The sequence below is a fragment of the Sitophilus oryzae genome, unplaced genomic scaffold (assembly GCF_002938485.1).
Source record: "Sitophilus oryzae breed Bouriz unplaced genomic scaffold, Soryzae_2.0 scaffold_649_pilon_pilon, whole genome shotgun sequence".
NCBI classification, from domain to species: domain Eukaryota; kingdom Metazoa; phylum Arthropoda; class Insecta; order Coleoptera; family Curculionidae; genus Sitophilus; species Sitophilus oryzae.
Genome location: NW_022147250.1, coordinates 1,088,257 through 1,107,641, shown reverse-complemented (window position 1 = coordinate 1,107,641; position 19,385 = coordinate 1,088,257). Strand labels below are relative to the sequence as shown.

Sequence of the window (19,385 nt, the reverse complement as noted above, 5' to 3'; positions counted from 1 at the left end):
CTTGCGGTAGTCTCTTGTATCCATAGAGAAAGCATAATATTTAGCAGCTTATAAAACAATAAACTTTTTACTTCTAACCAAAATTTTTCTTGACGGGTGATAATCAAAAGCCAAAATGACATTCCTCGCAAATTTTGAAGTATATTTAGTGGAAAAGTCAAAAGTTTGTTTACTTTTTCCACTAATTGAAAATTACTACCACTAATTGTAACGTTCTGAATACTTACATTAAAATTAGGTGAACAAACTTCTATGGCTAATTGAAACTACTAATGTATTCCACTGATTTCGAGGTTCTGAATGAAGCTTAACAAAAAATTAAAAAATTAAGCCGTCTTTCGATCCAAATCAGTGGACAATCCATTGAATATGTGACACATATGGTAGAGTGGTTGTCTTAACAACAGATTGTTGGAGGCTGTAGGTAGATAGAAAAATTCTTTATTTCTGGTTGTCACTGACGGTACTCGAATAGTTACATCACTCAGTAATGTCTCGCAATTAATAAAATTCCTAACCAATTTAAATAAAAACATTAAACATAGGTAAGCTCGTTTTTGTGTTAAAGTTTGACACTGGAACCTTTGCAATAGTAAGTTGTTATCGTAGCCACGAGCAGGGTAAGTTCCATCGATTTTAAAGGTTAGGTATTTAAGAAATCTTCGTTGGACACCTTCGAGCGCATTAATATATTCAGTATAAAAGGGGTTCCAGATTATACATCCGTACTCGAGCCTAGATCGTACATAAGCAAAGTATAAAGTATTGAGAGACTGAATGTTAGAAAAATTCTTGCATGTTCTTAATATAAATCCAAGCATGGACAGTGAAGATTTCGCGATATTGCGTACATGAATGTTAAAACTTGGTTTACCATCGAAGTATATACCCAGGTCTTTAAATAAATCAACACGATCCAATGCCATAGACTGCAATGTGTACTGGAATACAATGGGACTTCTTTTAAGCGTGAAAGACAGAACTTTACATTTATTTATATTTAGCGACAATCTATATTCGTCATACACCACTCCTGCAACACATTCAGATCCCTTTGCAACTCCATACAATCATTTGTTGTATTAACAGTTCTAAAAAGTTTCAAGTCGTCAGCGTAAAGCAAAGCTATACTGCTTAGTCAAAGAGTGATATCGTTAATAAACAATAAAAATAATAATGGGGCTAGGTTGCTGCCTTGAGGCACTCCACTAGTAGCTCTGAATGAAGCAGATACATAACCTCTATGCTCTACAAAAAGAAAGCGACTCGAAAGATAAGACTGGAAACATGTTAACAAAGCTATAAAAATGTAATTTTGTATAAAGTTCTTTATAAACTAAACACAGTAGTTTCCAAATTGTTTGCAAAAGAATATTTTCATTTTAATTAATTTCCCCTATGAGATCACTGAATATATTCCTCTAGACTAGTTCACTACAGAAATGAATATATTCCCCTAGACTAGTTCACTATAGGTAGACAAAAAATACTTATTTCTATTTAACTGGCAATAATTTAGTAAGCTAATAAGTCAGTATAGTGTGTTCAACAGTAATAAATAGTGAGAAATTTGTCATTTTAATTCTATAATAGTTTATTTTAATTTATAATAGTCTGGTCACCTTGTTCTCATAAAAGCCTTTTGGAGAAAAGTTTTGGGGTAGTTCTGATTTCTTTTGTTTATTATGTTTTTTGGGGTGCTGAATTCGAATCTGATGTTTGCTAACAAAAATTCGTGACAGAAGATAGAGAAAAATGCAAAAAAAGTGGGATCTTTTGCGGTTTTTTGTTTATAACTTTCAAAATATCAACTTTTCGCAAATAATATTTCTATTCAAAATTAAAATAAACATAATTTCCTATAATTTTTGAAGTTTTTTTTCTCTGATGAACTGTTCGGGCTCAACAGCCAGTTGAAAATTAGCGTTTTTAAATACCTACGAATACCGAATTTTGTACTCCAATACCCTTAATTTTTTATTAAAGTCTAGTATGTGTTTTTTTTTTAGTTTTAAGTTAAACGTTATCTAAACAGTGATTTCAACAATATACACCTTCCAACAACAAAGAAAAAATAAATTTTATTTTAAATAGGTGTAAATACAAGTACAGGTATCGTTACAGATGAAAGAATCCACTGGCACTTGTTAAAAGAGAAAAGTATAGAGCGCATTAATGGGCGATAATTCTTAAACTGTGCAATTTAAATGAAGTGAAAAACTAAACACTTTTGCCATAATGAACAACTGGGTACAGATAGAAAACAGAACTATAATTACAATCCAACCACACTTCCAACAAATTGCCATGGTAAAACTTTGAAGTTGACACGAGTTCGATACTGTGGTACATTCTTGCAATTCTTCTGTCAACGCAGTTGTTAATGCAGGGGAACACGAGAACAACTATAAACAACAACATTATAAATTTAAATGCTCTATGAATGTAATATTATACAATTCGTAAAAGTTTTTTTCAGGTTTTTGTCCCAGCGTAAGTTAATTTTCCGTCACGAAATTTTGTTAGCAAACATCAGATTCGGATTCAGCGCCCCAAAAAAACATTAAAAACAAAGCAAATCAGAACTATCCCAAAACTTTCTTTCAAAAAATACAAAAAAGTACTATAAAGATCTATAAAAAAAAATACTATAAAGATCCAAGTTGATGCAGTTGGAATACAAAGCGGGAACCTAATAGCATTAAAATTTCAGTATACAATGACTACTCTGAAATATGTATTATAGGTATACTCTGAAAAAAATCTGTATATAATACAAAAAATTGAGATCGGCTATTTTTAATTTATTTTAAAAATATACATTTTAATTAACAATCACAGGAATTAATAAAAGGATTTTTTTTGGTAATAATTTTCAAGTAATTATTTTTGTACTTTAAAAGTTGATTGAACTTTAATCTTTTTAAACCAATGCCTTTTGACCTTATAGTCTAAAGGTAAGTGTCCATTTGAGAGTAATTCGTGCGAGTGACTCTCGATGGTCACTCCAAAGAGAGTATCCATTTGAGAGCGATTTAAAGAATTTTTGCTATCGGTTAGATAACTAAAAACTCTCCAAATGCTTACTCTCATACATATCTGTCAGGAGGGTATCCATTTGAGATTTCTGTTTCATCAACTGCCTTTCTTTGTGTATTAACGTGTTTTGTGTTTTTTTAACCAATTTAGTTATTCGCTCATATAAAACATATATACAACACAAATAATGTACAGCATATACATATCATAGAAGATATGTCCTTCGCATCAGTGACCTGTTGTAGAGGTGTGTAGTTCGTGAACGAACTAGTTCCAATGAACTATTCCGACCCCGGAATGAAAGGAACTAGTTCCTGGTTTCTCAAAGTACTAGTTCCTCAGGACCTATTCCGGGATCGAGACTGTGTCCGATATAGAATAATATGCGACGGCGACGGATCGGCTAGCGCGCGTAGCCCGATGGTAGGCAGGAGTGGGGAGTGCCAGACGTACGATATCGGATCCGGACCTAGAGGAACTAAACTAAATAAAAGACTAGTTTACGTACGAACGGATTGGGCCAGCGCGATCGATGCTACGCAGGAGTGGGGAGTGCTAGCCTTATGCCGTATGTATGGAGGCTAGAAGGAGGAGGCGAATCGACAATGGGCGTATTTGAAATTTCTGTCCCTACATTAAAGCAAGTTTCTCGGTTTGACACCAGAGGCACTGTAAGCGGGTTAGATTGATCATTTGCATTGTTAGAATACGATTTAACTGTGTTTTTACTAGTTTTTTTTTTAATTTATAGTTATTTTATTGAATTATTAGCAATGTAACAATGAGTGTGATTAAAAAACCCTATATAATAGATCTTGCTTCGTACCTGGCTGTATAAGTGGGACTTACAGTGGAAAAAAGGTAAATAAAGAGCGGGGTGAAAGAAACCCAAGCCTTTTCAAAGGTCCTAATGTAAGTGGTATAACTATTTATTTAAAAAAATATGGATAGATGTCAAGAAAAACATTCAAATTATATACTATCAGTGTACAGATTAATTTTAAATTCAAATTAATAGTGAATATAGCCTAAAATCAACATCTACGTAACATAACCTAGGAGGCCTTGTTATAAAATAAAAATAATTTACCCACTAGCTGGTGACTAAAATTACCTGTTGATATGTATTAACCACCGAACAGTGCTATTGAGAAAGTGAATTTACGCCAAAGCAATATAGTATTCTAATATATAATTTACTTACCCGAGATGCTTCATTTAAATTGAAAAATAATGTACAGTGGTTGAAGGACTTTTGGTTGTGTATATAAACCATTTAGAATAGTTTTTATGAATAAGCTCTTTAAATTAATATGTAGGTATATTGTAGCCACGTATTTATTTAGAATGCATTTTTTTAAATTATAATTCTTTGTGTTCTTGATATAACATGTTCCTCTTATATTTTTTTGGTATAGGTGCTAAATTGTATATTAAATTTATATACTGTATAGTATATTTATTAAATTTAGTGGAATTAGTCAGTTAATAAAAACAAAAGTTGTAATGTATTAATATTGCTAAATAAATAAATATATGATGAAATAAGTCAGTGTATATACATATTTACAACTCTTTTAAAATAAATTGAATTCATTATTTATTCATTAATATTTTATTTACAAAAATTTACCTTTACAATTATTAGGTGACGTTGAATATAATACATCTTGAATTTAATAGTCTACGAAACAGTGACAATTTGCAAAACTTTGCTAATGACATTAAAACTTAAATTCGGAAAATCTAAAGAAAAAACACTATTGGACACAGGAAACATTTCAGCTTAATGTACCTATTCTCTGGTTTCAGCTATAAAAAGTTATGTGATAGATAAAACTGATCAAAGGGTGCAACCGTAGTGTTCATCTTCACTTTCCATTGAAGTTATTCCTGATAAAATATTTTTAATTTTCGTGATTCAGTTTCTGTCAATTGCGGTAAAACCACTACTAGTTTGTTTTTAAATGTTTATTAAAATGATATCACACTGAACTGCTTGTAAACATATCAATTTCAAATGTTTTTATGAAAAATTATTAATAAATCACTAACACAATCACACCATAAACCTCTGCCATAAACTATTTAATTCGCATTTGTCATCAAGAAACAATTACTGTTTACATCAAATCAAAGGTTGAACTGGTAATATTTGTTGCTGGAAATTCTATCTTTTTTGTACAACAGTTATAGGGAAGATTTATTTTAGCAGCTTATATTTTTCTTCGGTCGTGTATGCACTAAAAAGAACCATATGATGAAACAATTTTATAATAACAACTTAGAAAAAGAATATCTAAAACCGACATCTGATATAACCTAACTTACTTTTCAAACTCAAATTTAAGGTTTTGTATTCACAATTTTAGCCACGCACATTGTTCAATTAGAAAAAACACGTTTCTAAAAGCTAAATCTGGTAAAAATATGCCCAAATATTAACTGAACTCTATAATTTATAACAAAATAGTAATTCTTGCCATAAGAAGCTGTGTATTTCTCAATCTGTCGGATCACATGCGCCCCTAACGGCGATTTTCGAACTTCATTTAGATCTCAAAAACTGGGCCCATAATTTTTGCGTTCGATTCGCCTTCTTCTAGCCTCCATAGCCGTATGTTATCGGATCCGGAACTAGAGGAACTAAATAAAAGACTAGTTTACATATGGATCAGCCAGCGCGATTGATGCTAGGCAGGCGTGGGGAGTGCGAGCCGTATGTTATCGGATCCGGACATAGAGGAACTATTAAAAGACGAGTTCGCGGGAATCTATTGAGTCGGCAGATCCGAGATATAATACAAGGCGACGACGATGGATTCGGCCTTGTCTTTTGCCGCAGCCGGCGCGGCGTAATTACCACAGAAAATTGTCGTGGATACTGTTTTTGATTTTTAGATTGTTTTTTAAATATTTTATGGGAATGTTTCACTTTAGGTCCCTAAAATTAAGAAATATCTTATAAAACGAAGTAGATATTCTGAATTTTTAGACAAAAATAAAAAGTGAGGAAAAATGCAATTTTTCGTAAAATTTTTGTAATATTTGCTCCAATTGATTTGTGATATAGTTTTTTAAATTCTGATTTGAGTTTTTTTTTAATTTTTTTTATCTGCTATAAAACTTACTTATATGTTTTTAACATACACAATTACACGTCTCGTTATATCTCTGTACATTATAAAAATTATACAGATCACACTGTGAATAGTTCTCACTGACAAAGAAACGCATTAGCAAGCAAGGGGGATGTCAATGTTAGTCGGGAACTATTGTGAACTAAAGACCTAGTTCAAGGAACTATTCCTCTGTAGGAACTAGAGCTAAGGAACTAGTTCCTCCCAAGGAACTAGAATTCCCACCTCTAACCTGTTGGTACCAGATCCTGGCCAGATGGTATCGAAGGCATTCTTTTCTTAATTATTTCTGTCGTCGATTTCTGGATTTAGTGTATGGTTCTATTTATTATTAACCATTTAATCCTCTTTTTGAATTTTATAAATTTCAATTTTTTTACCTTCTCTGCTAAATTATTGAATGTTTGAATTGTTTTTGCTGTTAGTCTCTGTGTTAATGTCTTATTTTTTACTTTATGGCATCTAATATGTGACTTTTCCTTGTTTGGTAATTCTGAACTTCCTTGTTTGTATTGAATTTAATATTTAGCAAGCTATTAAAAAGTATTAATTCTTTTATATCTAGTTCTTGCACTGTATCAAATAATATGTATGTTGGTTTTCTTTTGTGTAATTTATATATTAATTTTAAAATTTTATTTTGTTGACGTTGCAATGCGTTTAAATTCTTTTCGGTCGTATTACTCCATATATTCATTAAATAGTTCATCCTGGAGGTAAACAGTGCGTGATAAAAGGTTTCCTCATGTTATTTGGTAGCAATTTTTGAATTTTTATTAAAGCTGCAATTGTGCGTATATTTTCATTTTTCAGCTTTACTACATAAGCATCCCATTTCAAATTATTTTGTATTTTTAACCCCTAAATAGTGATTGTTGATGTTTCTCGTAGAATATGGTTTTGTAGTTTTATTTGTAAGTTTAATTTTTGTTTTGTGGTTTTAAATATTATATATTCTGTTTTTAGCTCGTTTATGGTTAGGAGATTGTTGTAGTACCATGTTTGCACTTTTTGCAGGTCTTTGTTGATGTTTGTTTCAAGGATGTTCTGATCTGTTCCTGTATATACTAAACATGTATCATCGGCATATCCATATATGATGCCGTTTAATGATTTAATGCTAGTTCGCAGAGATCGTTTGTATAAAGGATATACAGGAGAGGTGGTAGATTTCCTCCTTGCGGTATCTCATATGGCGCCATGGTAGTTTTACTTTCAATACTTTCCAGGCAAATTTTTTGTGGTGGATTTTTTAAATAGCTTTCCGTTAGTTCTAGCCTTGTTTATATATTAATAGTTAGTCAATGAGCCTGTATAAGTCGATGCTGCCAACTGGTGGCAGAAATTAAAACGTAAAAAGGGGCGGAGACTATTGAATTTGGCAAAGAAGTAGGGACTAGGAATTCTTCGAATTTAATTCTCGGTAAAGAATAAAAATATCTTATCTGATTCGTTTTTCAAAAGTGGCTTGATTGACGTATTCAATTAGTTTCGGTTATTTCTTGTTTCACCGGAAATGACTACAACTTGGTTTTTAAATGGTACCGTCGGTATTTTTTTACTTTATTTGACAGAATATGGCATTGTGAATAGAATGATTTAATGTCAACTTTTGACATATTTACTCAAAAAAATTGTATTTTAAATTACAATCTAGAGTGCCATGATAAAAAACAACATGTAACCGGTTGTAAAGGTAACGACAGTTTGACTCGATATACGAAGTGTGTGGTACCAAATTACCTATTTACCAGGTACCAAAAAGGAAAAGACAAAAAATATTAGACGATCAAATCAATTTTTCCGAAGCTCCTTGATTAAAAATTAATGGTTTTAACACAGCCATGACACTAGATTGAATTTTAAAATGCTATTTTTTTTAATTGAAAATGTCAAAAGTTGACATATGATATATGTCATTCTATTCAGAATGTCATTTTCTATCAAATAAAGTATAAAAATACCGAGGGTACCATTTAAAAATCAAATGTTGTACTCGTATACATTTCCGGTGAAACAGGAAGTGACCGAAACTAACGGAATACGAATCAATCTCGATTTATGTCATATACCTACTAACATTCCGAATTTGGTAAACCCCGAATTTAATTTTTTTATCTGAAAAAATAAAAAAGTTATAGAGGTGAACCGCTTTTGAAAAAACACTCAGTATAGGCTGCGTCATTGAAAGAATCTGCAGATATTTTTCTATTTTAAATACGTAGTCGAATTTCAAAAATATATATTGAACACCCTGTAGCTCTACCTTAAATATTACATATAAATATCTAATATTTTTTCTTCATCAACAAATTGAAATATTAGAAAACTAGTTTTAGCTTACACCATTATAAAGAAATATACGTAAAAAAAGTAATAGAATTTTACGCAGAATCTAAAATGAAATAGGATGTTACATTTAAAAAAAAACATTATGTTAAATCCGCCACACTTTTTACAAAGTTACAGACGTAGGTAGGTATAGTTTCATATTATATTCTTTAATTATCCATCTAAAAATAAAATATTTATATATCTAATATAATACTTTAGTATCCAACAAGTGGCCATGAAAATCAAAATAAATATAAATCCATGTCCAAAAATAAAAAATGTAAATAACGCTTTGAGGTATAAATTCGGTTCGAATCAGATAAGATATTTTATCTTACCTTTATTATTTTTCTTTACCGAGAATTAAATTCGAAGAATTCCTAGTCCCTACTTCTTTGCCAAATTCAGTAGTCTCCGCCCTTTTTTACGTTTTAATTTCTGCCACCAGTTGGCAGCATCGACTTATACAGGCACATTGACTAACTATTAATATATAAAAAGGCTAGAACTAACGGAAAGCTATTTAAAAATCCACCACAAAAAAAATTTGCCTGGAAAGTATTGAAAGAAAAAACTACCATGGCGCCATATGAGATACCGCAAGGAGAAATCTACCACCTCTCCTGTATATCCTTTATACAAACGATCTCTGCGAACTAGCATTAAATCATTAAACGGCATCATATATGGATATGCCGATGATACATGTTTAGTATATACAGGAACAGATCAGAACATCCTTGGAAACAAACATCAACAAAGACCTGCAAAAAGTGCAAACATGGTACTACAACAATCTCCCTAACCATAAACGAGCTAAAAACAGAATATATAATATTTAAAACCACAAAACAAAAAAATTAAACTTACAAATAAAACTACAAAACCATATTCTACGAGAAACATCAACAATCACTATTTAGGGGTTAAAAATACAAAATAATTTGAAATGGGATGCTTATGTAGTAAAGCTGAAAAATGAAAATATACGCACAATTGCAGCTTTAATAAAAAAATTCAAAATTGCTACCAAATAACATGAGGAAACCTTTTATCACACACTGTTTACCTCCAGGATGAACTATTTAATGAATATATGGAGTAATACGACCGAAAAGAATTTAAACGCATTGCAACGTCAACAAAATAAAATTTTAAAATTAATATATAAATTACACAAAAAGAAAACCAACATACATATTATTTGATACAGTGCAAGAACTAGATATAAAAGAATTAATACTTTTTAATAGCTTGCTAAATATTAAATTCAATACAAACAAGGAAGTTCAGAATTACCAAACAAGGAAAAGTCACATATTAGATGCCATAAAGTAAAAAAATAAGACATTAACACAGAGACTAACAGCAAAAACAATTCAGAACATTCAATAATTTAGCAGAGAAGGTAAAAGAATTGAAATTTATAAAATTCAAAAAGAGGATTAAATGGTTAATAATAAATAGAACCATACACTAAATCCAGAAATCGACGACAGAAATAATTAAAGAAAAGAATGCCTTCGATACCATCTGGCCAGGATCTGGTACCAACAGGTTAGAGGTGGGAATTCTAGTTCCTTGGGAGGAACTAGTTCCTTAGCTCTAGTTCCTACAGAGGAATAGTTCCTTGAACTAGGTCTTTAGTTCACAATAGTTCCCGACTAACATTGACATCCCCCTTGCTTGCTAATGCGTTTCTTTGTCAGTGAGAACTATTCACAGTGTGATCTGTATAATTTTATAATGTACAGAGATATAACGAGACGTGTAATTGTGTATGTTAAAAACATATAAGTAAGTTTTATAGCAGATAAAAAAAATTAAAAAAAAACTCAAATCAGAATTTAAAAAACTATATCACAAATCAATTGGAGCAAATATTACAAAAATTTTACGAAAAATTGCATTTTTCGTAAAATTTTTGTAATATTTGCTACAGGGTGTTCAATATATATTTTTGAAATTCGACTACGTATTTAAAATAGAAAAATATCTGCAGATTCTTTCAATGACGCAGCCTATACTGAGTGTTTTTTCAAAAGCGGTTCACCTATAACTTTTTTATTTTTTCAGATAAAAAAATTAAATTCGGGGTTTACCAAATTCGGAATGTTAGTAGGTATATGACATAAATCGAGATTGATTCGTATTCCGTTAGTTTCGGTCACTTCCTGTTTCACCGGAAATGTATACGAGTACAACATTTGATTTTTAAATGGTACCCTCGGTATTTTTATACTTTATTTGATAGAAAATGACATTCTGAATAGAATGACATATATCATATGTCAACTTTTGACATTTTCAATTAAAAAAAATAGCATTTTAAAATTCAATCTAGTGTCATGGCTGTGTTAAAACCATTAATTTTTAATCAAGGAGCTTCGGAAAAATTGATTTGATCGTCTAATATTTTTTGTCTTTTCCTTTTTGGTACCTGGTAAATAGGTAATTTGGTACCACACACTTCGTATATCGAGTCAAACTGTCGTTACCTTTACAACCGGTTACATGTTGTTTTTTATCATGGCACTCTAGATTGTAATTTAAAATACAATTTTTTTGAGTAAATATGTCAAAAGTTGACATTAAATCATTCTATTCACAATGCCATATTCTGTCAAATAAAGTAAAAAAATACCGACGGTACCATTTAAAAACCAAGTTGTAGTCATTTCAGGTGAAACAAGAAATAACCGAAACTAATTGAATACGTCAATCAAGCCACGTTTGAAAAACACCCGGTATATTATAATTTCTTCTGATAGATTTTACAAAATTCTTCAATTTCTATTAATAATGTCATATAACTATATAAATTACTTTAATGCTTAATAATAAATAATTTTTGTTTTGTCATGGCAAAACTTGTTATAGTGTAAATGAAGTAAAAGAAGGATAAAAATTGAAAAATTCAGAACAGATTGCAAGCTGTATAGAGTATAGATGTACTTAATATACTTTCTTAACAAATGTTGAAAGGTTTTGTAAATTCACTAGAAAAAATAATAAAATATAGGATCAGCCAAAAAAAACTGTTTGAACAAAGTGTAGCATCTAACTCCAAGTATTTTTACATATATCTTTTTCTTCACCTCTGTAAAACACTCCTACCAAATTTGTGTAGCCCAACTTCGGAAACAACTGACACTTATGTAACATAGGAATAATTTTTTTTTGCAAATACTAACGTTATTTATAAAAAAAAGTTACAAAATTGTAGGCAGAATCGAAAATAAAATAAAAGTTATAAATAAGAGTTTTGCATTAAAAAAACATGTTACATTATATCCGCCACATTTTTTGAAGCACCCATTATACTCAAAAATAATATTTGAACTGTGTCTCTTAAGATTCTCTTTTTTTTGAATTCCCAAAACAAACGAGATAATTAACTTTATTTATTTCCTGATATCTCATTTTATAATATTTCGGAAGAATCAATCAGGTATCTTATTTTTATAATTATTAGATTAGAAATAAATCGGATTTAAAGGATAAGGGATATGTAAGTGTATACCATACGATAAAAAAACACGGCGTCAGAGGTGGCTTAGAAATGAATATCGATGTCATATATTTGTACGTAAACAAATAGACGCCGTTTTTTTTCGCTCATACCGTATAAGAAAACAAATTTAATAAAACAAACGCATTTATTAATATATGTATATAGATTTACATGGTATGAAAAATTCGCATTATAACTCTGAAGGTCCTACCATGGTCCCACCAATGGTTGGTTAAAGTGGCGAGTACGACCACTTAGCAGTCACACCTATAATAATTTAATAAAATATGAATATAATAAACAAACTTATTTCTTTTAGATTTTTTAAAAGCGAGTTATATGTGTTAAGTAGTTTTTGATTATTTTAGACTAATTTTTTTAGACATATGATTATTTTAGACCAAATTGTCTGCCCACTCAAACGTCTTTCAAAATTATAATGTAGGAAATTCTTAATATGTTTTAATTGGGAATACTTTTAGAAAGTTTCATTTCACCAAACAAAACTACGTATGTATAATAAATTGCAGTATAATGAACTATAATGCATGATATATACTGGTGGCGTCAAAACTAGATGTTGGGTTTTTCTCGATTATTTCAAAGAGAACTCCACATTTTATGACATAAACGTAGTTTTTTCCAACTTTGTTTTGAAAAATAATTTTTAAATCCAAATAATCGATATTTATACAGTAATGTCCTCTTTTGGAATACATAATTATTTTCAGCTGCAGCGATAAAATAAATAATATTTACTGATACGCTAAGTAAAAAAATAATTAGGAAATTATTTTAGACATCTAATTCTTAATTTTTGTCGCTGATAAATATGTAGATACATCACTTTTAACGACAAACCTACTAATAAAAATTGCGAAAAACAAATCATGTTTATTCTCAAGAGACAATTATTGAGAACAATCCAATAACTATTAATCTGGGATATAGATCTTAACAAAACAAAAGTTGGATAAAAGATTTGTTGATTTATGATATAAAATACAGTGTTCCATTTGAAATAGCAAAGAAAAATATAATATATAGTTTTGACTCATCCTGTATATAATACAAAAAAAATAATATAAAGAAAATTTAATCATATAAATAATTTAGGAATTTAGCATATTTTTATATAATTATATGAAGAGAACATTACCTTAAATTAGTTCCAGTAAAAAACTTCCATATTACTTATTTTTAACTTAGAAAGGGCTTTAAATATATATTTTATTATATAAACAAAAAAATTTAATCCAAAAATGGTCAAAATGAACTCTATACGATTACGACATTATAGTATTTTCTGGAATGACAATTTTTTGACAAATTCACCAAGAAAAAATAAAAAATATAGCTTTTCTTTTGACAAACTATACAACTCTAAAGTAAATATGTATTTAAATCTACGAATCATCCTGTATATCTATAAAAATACCTCCCTGTCAAATTTACGCTACTTTTGCATGCAAGCATACCTATTTTACAAAAATATGATTTGAGTGAAAATATAAAATAGGAAATCTGATATGAAGCTTTATCTAAACACAGGGTTGAGTGTAGATAAACAATATTTTACGTTATTAATTAAGAAAAATTATAAAATACACAATATATCTGACAGTTCCAAAAAAGCAAAGTAAGAAATGAAACATAATTTATAGCATAAAATCAGTATTTTTTAAATTTTTAAGTCAACTGGCCATTATCGTTTAATCTATCTATCAATCTATCAAATTTAATGTTTATTATTAAACTTATCTCAGACTCTCTATGAGTAAAACTCTAAGATAAAAACTCTAAAAACCAAGAGTGATTTAAAACAAATTTATATGAATTTAGAAATAAATATGAACAGTATTTACTCACCTGTAATACAGATGCTTTTTGTTTAATTAAATATATTTCAAAATATTATCCAGCAGGTACAAAATACACATTACACATCACGTAAACACAACACATAAAACTCATAAAATAATAGTTTGTAATCCAAATATTCAAAAATACTGTTTCGTTTCTTCGTGGGGGACGAAAAAATTGATTTTTTTAATTATTTAGATATGCATTAAGGTATATTTCAACTCAACAGCTTATAAATAATTATTTTTTAAGACATAACCTAAACGAAACGAAATCAGAAGTCGAGAAAGATAAACAAAACTGCCGAATTTAGAAACGAATATGACTTTTTTTCCTTTTTTCTTGTCACAGTTGAAACAAACAAGGAAAGCTATTTTCGTAAAACATGCGTGAAACGTGCTAATAAGTAGCCCAATAGATGTGACCTCGCGCCCTTCCATTTTTGAACGATGGGCGGGTTTAACGGATTCCCCTCAAAGAAAATCGTAGGGGAATACAAAAATGCAGAGCGGGCAAGGCGCCATCTACAAGACAGGATTTTACTAAGCCCTCATTGTATATCTATTTATACATAATCAAGGGTTCTAGTATGTGTTGATTCAGTTTGCATTTTTGTAATTTATCATTTAATTTGTTAGTGAATGAATAAATGAATAAATAATATGTGTAGTGTGAAAGAAACATAGAAGTGCAGTTAGTTAATCCCATGGTATCCCACAAAACTGTATTTTCCTCGTATATACTTATTAAAGTATCGCCTTTTGACCACTCTTTGCGAGTAGCAGCCATTTTAAATTAATAATTCTCTGCTAGAACTATCACAATACGAAACGTAATCGTATTTCAGAAGTAACTATCCGCTATTAAAAATAATATGTACACTTGAGAGCAAATCGTTGCGAGTAAACTATTGATAGTAAAATGAATATTCTCCGATAGGTAGTCGCAGACGTGTATCGACATGCGAGAACTACTATCGAGAGGTTCTCGCGCGAGTAATACTCTCAAATGGAGACTTACCTTAAGAGCTAGCAACGTTTTCGAGAAAGTATTTTAAGACGTCTGGCTCTTTGATATATCTTTTACTATGCTCTCTGGAACAGCATGCGGCCCGTCTCTGGCTGGCGATACCCGTTGCGTTCACTACTGCGCATCGGAAGAAGATCCTATATTTTTTATTAATTTAGTCCTATAAATTCTAGTATTGAATATAAATCGAACATGTCTCCATAGCGCAGTGCGTAGTTTCCGACCACGAACCGAAGATTCAGAGTTCAAATCCGGGTCAGGTGAAAGACTTTTATTTTATTTTCGTTTATATTCTGATAGTAAAGTATTAAATAATTCTGGTAATTAAAAAAAACAAATATTTAATACTTTACTATCAGAATATGAACGAAAATAAAATAAAAGTCTTTCACCTGACCCGGATTTGAACTCTGAATCTTCGGTTCGTGGTCGGAAACTCTACGCACTGCGCTATGGAGACATGTTCGATTTATATTCATTACTAGAATTTAAAGGACTAATGAAAATATAGGATCTTCTCTAATGCGCAGTAGGGAACGCAACGTTCGGCAGCCAGACGGGCCGCATGTATTCAGAAACATAGTAAAAGATATATCAAACCAGACGTCTTCATCTTGTTTTCGACGTTGCTAGCTCTCGTACTATTATCTCTATACATAACCCAAAGATATTATTAGTTACCTACCGTTTAATGGTAAAATAGAAATGCTTAAAAACGAATTTTTGTAGTTTTGTTAGCGAGTAAGTAGCGATTTGTAATATTTTTATTAGATGCCTGTATAATTGATAAATTATTGTAAAAATTAAGTAGAATATAACATTTTCTAAAAAGCAAGCAACGTATATTATTTATGAAATTATAATATGTTAATGTATAACTTTTGTAATTTTTAATATTTTTTATTGCTTTCTTTTGGTTTGGTACAAAAATACACTTTGAACCATTATAGTCTAATACTACAGTATTACATTTTAATAATTAGCCTAATATTCCAATTTTTACTCTATATTGTAGTAGATAGAATCTGGATATGAATTATTAATATTGTTTTAGACAGCCTTTATGCGACAGCATGCCATAGAAACTAATTGGAGGTCAAAGCCAATTAGACCACCAAAAATGTTAAAAGGTCATGATGATCACGTTATAACTTGTTTACAATTTTCTGACAATAAAATTGTTAGTGGATCTGACGACAACACTTTGAAAGTTTGGTCTGCAGTAAGTGGGAAGGTAAGAAAATTATTTCATTAAATAACTTTACTAAATGTATTGTTCAGCTAGGCAATAAAAAACTGCCATAGTTTTTAGAAACATATTGAAGAACCTTTTGTATAATGAGTTATTCAAGGCTAATCTATGTAATACAGAAGTTTATTTTTGAACTAGTTTTTTAGAAACAGTCTATTAGTAACCTTGGTAACCTCGACCCTATCGAATATTTTTTTGTAATGCGCAAGCGCATCTTTAAGGTGCAGCTTTAAGTGAATGCAATATTATTGTAATCGCAAAACATTTTAAGTCTATAAACCTGACTCAATGAAATTTTAGCAAAAATGTTTAAATTTGTTGTATAATTTAAGACACCGAGCAGCTCTTCATTTTACTTTATAGAGTAAATGATTGTAACAGATATTTTATTTAGATTAAAGCTGCAAAAATTAGTTTAAACCGAATTTTATTATCGCTATGTTGGTCACGTTGCCCCGTGTTCAGCAATGTTGTCCTTTATTATTTGACAATTATCCTAGTGTCATTATTTTGTATAATATCGTGTTGTTGTTGAATCTTTGTGAGCAATTCTCGTTTTTTTTTGCCTATTTTCATAGTATTTTTTTAAAAATTGCACTTTTAAACACAAACAGTTCTTTTAAGAACTAAATTTTCGAGTTTTTGTATTGGATTTCTTGAAATTTTGTTGAAAATACGTCGAAGCATTTAAACAGTCGAAGCAAAGAGCTTATAGTTTCCCTGTTTTTTTTTAAACTATTTTTAACGAGAACGTGACAATAAAGGTCCTTTATTACCCTTGACTGCAATCAGAAAAGTAAATTTAATTGATAAGCACATTATACTACTTTCAAAGTTAGTTTTTATTAAATTCTGTGATTATTGGTTTGTGCATTAATACCACCCTCTTACTTGTTATTACCACTCATGGCGTAGTAAGATGTACATCAATAAATAAACAACCCACAATAACACTTATAATAATCTTCATAATGGACTAGTTTTTGCCAATATTTAATAAGTAAAATCTATACTAATATATAAAATCCTTAAGTTACTGATATACTGATTAATCACAATCCTGCTCAAACCACTCAACGTAAGAAGCTCAATTTTGGCATACAGGTTGATTCTAGGGTGTAGAGGTTCGATAAGAAGGGATTTTTCGAAATTCCAGTTCTAAGAGGGTGAAACGACCCATCAAATATTACAATATTTTTTATTTAGTTTCCGAAAAAACGCTTAACACGTATATTTTATTTTGTTTTTTTACATATTTTAAGATTCTTTAAAAATGTATACAGGGTGTTTCGAAAAATCTAGTCATTGATTAATCACGATCCTGCTTGACGTAAAAAGCTGATTTTTGGAAAATAGATTGACTTTAGGGTGTAGAGGTTCGATAAGAAGGGATTTTTCGAACTCGAATTCTAAGAGGGTGAAACTATCCCTCAAATATTAAAATATTTTTTATTTAAAAACCGGTGAGTTTTTCGGAAAGACTCTTAAACACGTATATTTTATTTTGTTGTTTTACATATTTTAAGATTTTTTATAAATTTATACAGGGTGTTTCATAAAATATGACCATTGAGTAATCACGATTCTGCTTAAACTCTTGACGTTTAAAGCTGATTTTTGGCAAACGGATTGACTGTAGGTTGTAGAGGTTCGATAAGGAGGGGTTTCTCGAATCTCAAATTCCAAGAGGGTGAAAACAAACGCCCCTCGAATATTACAATATTTGTTATTTAAAAAACGGTTAGTCTTTCGGGAAAACGCTTGGACAAGCATAATTTATTTTGTTTTTTTACATATTTTTTTTTAAATCATACAGGGTGTTCCAAAAAGTTTTATAATTTCTTAACCACGATTCTTGGCTTGACGTAAAAAGCTTATTTTTGGCAAACGGATTTTTCGAAAGTCAAATTCCAACGAGATGAAACTACCCCTCAAATATAACCAAGTTATATAATAATATCGCCATATTGTTTTTTCTCATGCTGACATAAATGTGAGAAAATTTTATCCAGTTTGTATGTTAATGGAAATTCTTGCTTTGCTTTATTATCACCATTACAAATGATTAATTCGACGCGAACGAAGTCGCTTATACACGCTAGTAAGTTATAAAACAAATAAATCAATTAATCACTAAAATATTAGTTATTAAATTAAAAATACAACGTAAAACTCTTTAAAAAATGATATAATAAATATGTTGTTTGTCAATTTTAAATTAAGATTCGTCTCATAAATCCATCACAATCCGGCAGCGTTGTCGCGATCGGTTGTCACTCAAAGTTGATCACGTGCATCGGAAATTGTTTTGCGATTGCTATAGTTATTACAAACTATACAGGGTGCTACAAATTCGAGGTACGAGCATTGGTATCTCGGTAACCATACGAACATTGTTAAATTGGGGCAAAGTTGCGCTTTAGGATGTTCACCAAGATGCCATCAAATTTTTTTTTTAATTTCAAGGATTGCTGAGTTTTTTGGAAAAAACGGATTTTTTTGAAAATCATTTTTATTTTTTCCTGGCGTTACTTTTGAGGGAATCAAAAAACTAATTGCACATTCTCATTGCCACTTTATTAGGACTATCTGATAGTACTTTTAGATTTTCAAATTAGCTGATAATTTGTGAGATACAGTGGCCAACTTAATTTTTTTAAATACGGACCTGCATTTTTTATTTGATATTTTGAAAGAACTCGCTCCCCTGAGTACAATGATATGCCACACTTAATAGTTTTTTTTGTTTCGGACATTTGAACATAATTTATTTAAACTAATTTCAAGTCCGGCTCTGTTTTTTTTTAAGATCTAATCTATTCATCCTTACAATATTGTAAAGTAATTGTATTGAGTAAAACATTGAATACGGAAAATCAAATGCAATAACAAAAGGGGCCTTACTTGGCGTCATTTGTAAAAGTGAAATCAATACATTTCAACATTTACAATAAAGAGTACAAAATGCATTCGGAACTATAACAAGAAGATATGTTCAAAGAGCTACAAATAAGATTGAACAAAAAATAAATTTGTGCATTAGGGAGGGTGTTAACCCTTTCGAACATGTAGAGCATTAGAAACTAGTTTATCAGAATGAATGGGAGGGGGGTTAATCACTGCGACCTTACAGATCTATTGTGTCCAACTAGTTTATAGAAGTTTATTTATTTATAATAACTACGATTAATATTATGAATATTATTAGATCGTT

At 30.2% G+C, this 19,385-nt stretch overlaps 1 protein-coding gene across 2 annotated transcripts in view; it reads left to right on the top strand.

Annotated features, from left to right (window-relative positions):
* The window catches only part of LOC115887832 (F-box/WD repeat-containing protein 7), a 92,176-nt gene that overhangs the window by 37,278 nt on the left and 35,513 nt on the right, over positions 1–19,385 (top strand). The window contains exon 8 of one of the 2 annotated variants that reach the window (XM_030907345.1): positions 15,974–16,153. The exons of the other annotated variant lie outside the window; for it this stretch is intronic. Coding sequence (XP_030763205.1) covers positions 15,974–16,153 — 180 coding nt within the window. The remainder of the gene's footprint in view (positions 1–15,973; positions 16,154–19,385) is intronic. 2 annotated transcript variants of the gene reach the window in all.